The 1,800-nt window shown below is 57.1% G+C and overlaps 1 protein-coding gene across 1 annotated transcript; it reads left to right on the forward strand.

Annotated features, from left to right (window-relative positions):
• Positions 1-392: 392 nt before the first annotated feature.
• On the forward strand, positions 393-1,090 carry DICSQDRAFT_175964 (uncharacterized protein; the record flags this gene model as incomplete). Its single annotated transcript, XM_007371799.1, has 2 exons — positions 393-588; positions 618-1,090. 2 exons carry the CDS (start codon positions 393-395, stop codon positions 1,088-1,090), a joined length of 669 nt encoding a protein of 222 aa, XP_007371861.1.
• Positions 1,091-1,800: the final 710 nt, after the last annotated feature.

A 1,800-nucleotide genomic window follows, 5' to 3' on the forward strand; every position in this document is an offset into this window, starting at 1 on the left:
TCGGTGGTTGGTGCACATAGTTACGTACATATACCGGTCGCTTTGAAATGAACAAATGAATAACCGCGTTGCGATACACGCACCGAAGCCTCGCGCGAATTTGGGCACCCAACATGACTCAGGAGTGACGCTCACCTGGCTCGCCCCATCAAGCAACAACCACTGTTTGCGGGCGTGCGCCGCCGACGAGCAAATATAGGATATCGGCAACATACCGTAAGAGCACCCTGCCGATAGCCACAACATTTTCTTGCCGGCTGTTCCTCAATGGTTACCCGCGGCTGCTTTTGTGAGTTGTCTGGTGCTCAATAGCACTTCTCTCTCTGTGCTCCCACTTGGCACCCGTACCCTCATTCCCCTTTCTCCCTTCACTGTCCGCTTTGTCTTTCAACATGGCATACCCCCTTCCTGTGATATCGGCCGGGCTCTCGACGTCGCCTCCAGAGTCCACGGCTAGCTCCGTTGCCACCCTCTGCTCATGGGACACCTATCTCACCATCGCTCACACCTACCTCGTTCGCTTCGAGCACATCGCAAGTGCACTTGTGGTCGCGCTCTCTAATGCCACAACCGCCATCCAAGTTTTCGGTGCTCAAACTTACGCTGATACCGCCCAGCCTGGAGCGCAAGGGCTCGGCGTCGTCTGAGCAGCAACCCCGAGCGCGACAAAGGCTTTGTGGGCAGCAGGGCGTCCAGACGGTCTCCGTTCCCATTCAGCGGTAATCCGAAGACCTCGCCTGGGTCACTCAGCGTTTCCAACGACGGCGCACAGCTAAGCCAAGGCCCGTCCTCGCCCGTGCTGCTATCGCCACCGACAATCGTCGAGGTCGAGCCGACTGAGGAGGACGGGAACAAAGCACTCGTCGCAGATGGTGCACCCCTCGTCGGTCTCACTAAAGCCTCTAGCACTGGCTTGACATGGGCAACTCACGAGCGGCTCACCATCCGACTTGGTGGCAGACATGCTGCTAGGTGCAATTCACCATCGCCGCAGCCAAGTCGCTCCGCTGCAGAGTCTCCAGCGGTCCGGGCCTACCACTCGCCTCACTCGCTTTTGTCCACAACGGCGGGAAACCGGACATCTTGGTGAGTTGGTTATGCGCTGACGTCTTGGAGAGTGGGCAGATTTGGTACTGATGTCTGCATTGCTGCGGGGCCCAGGGTGGTTTTGGTCGCAACGGCAGGAATTGCAATTTCGTACCGACATGTGCTTGGACAGGAATAGATTTCAGAGGAAGCTTGGTATGTACTTCCTTATGCACACTACGACATCGTCCAGACTCCCCCCCCCCACGCGTCGCTTCATTGTGTTGTGACCACCGCATTACTCCACTGCTGAGTCTCCGGTGGCTTGGTGAGCTGCATGTGCGGTGGCACTTGCCATCTGGACGCGACTATGCAGTTAGTGCCAATTGGGTGTTGGTACATGGGGTCACGACGGGGCACCTACGCACCTTGGTACCGCTGCGTTCAAGTCAAACATGGTGATCGAGTTGTACAGAAAACAAGGACGTACCTGATGGTACTTATGGGGAACGGAGGGCGGGTTTGGCACCGGTGCGTCCTCGGATGACAACGGATCCGGAGTGGGGAAGAGGCTCAAGAGTGAGTACGTACCTTGCTTTGTGCTTCCGCGCCGCGATATTGTTCTCATTCTCGTCATTCCTCCAGAAGCTCCACGGCTATCGTTCTCTGCTGCCTGGCGGGCTTGATTTGGGACGTCTGGCCGGTTGACTGTGCTGATGCATCCGGTATAGACAAGGCAGATGCGGAGAACCGTGTAAGACGCGTGTTTGGCGG

This window comes from Dichomitus squalens, assembly GCF_000275845.1.
Source record: "Dichomitus squalens LYAD-421 SS1 unplaced genomic scaffold DICSQscaffold_301, whole genome shotgun sequence".
Classification (NCBI taxonomy): Eukaryota; Fungi; Basidiomycota; class Agaricomycetes; order Polyporales; family Polyporaceae; genus Dichomitus; species Dichomitus squalens.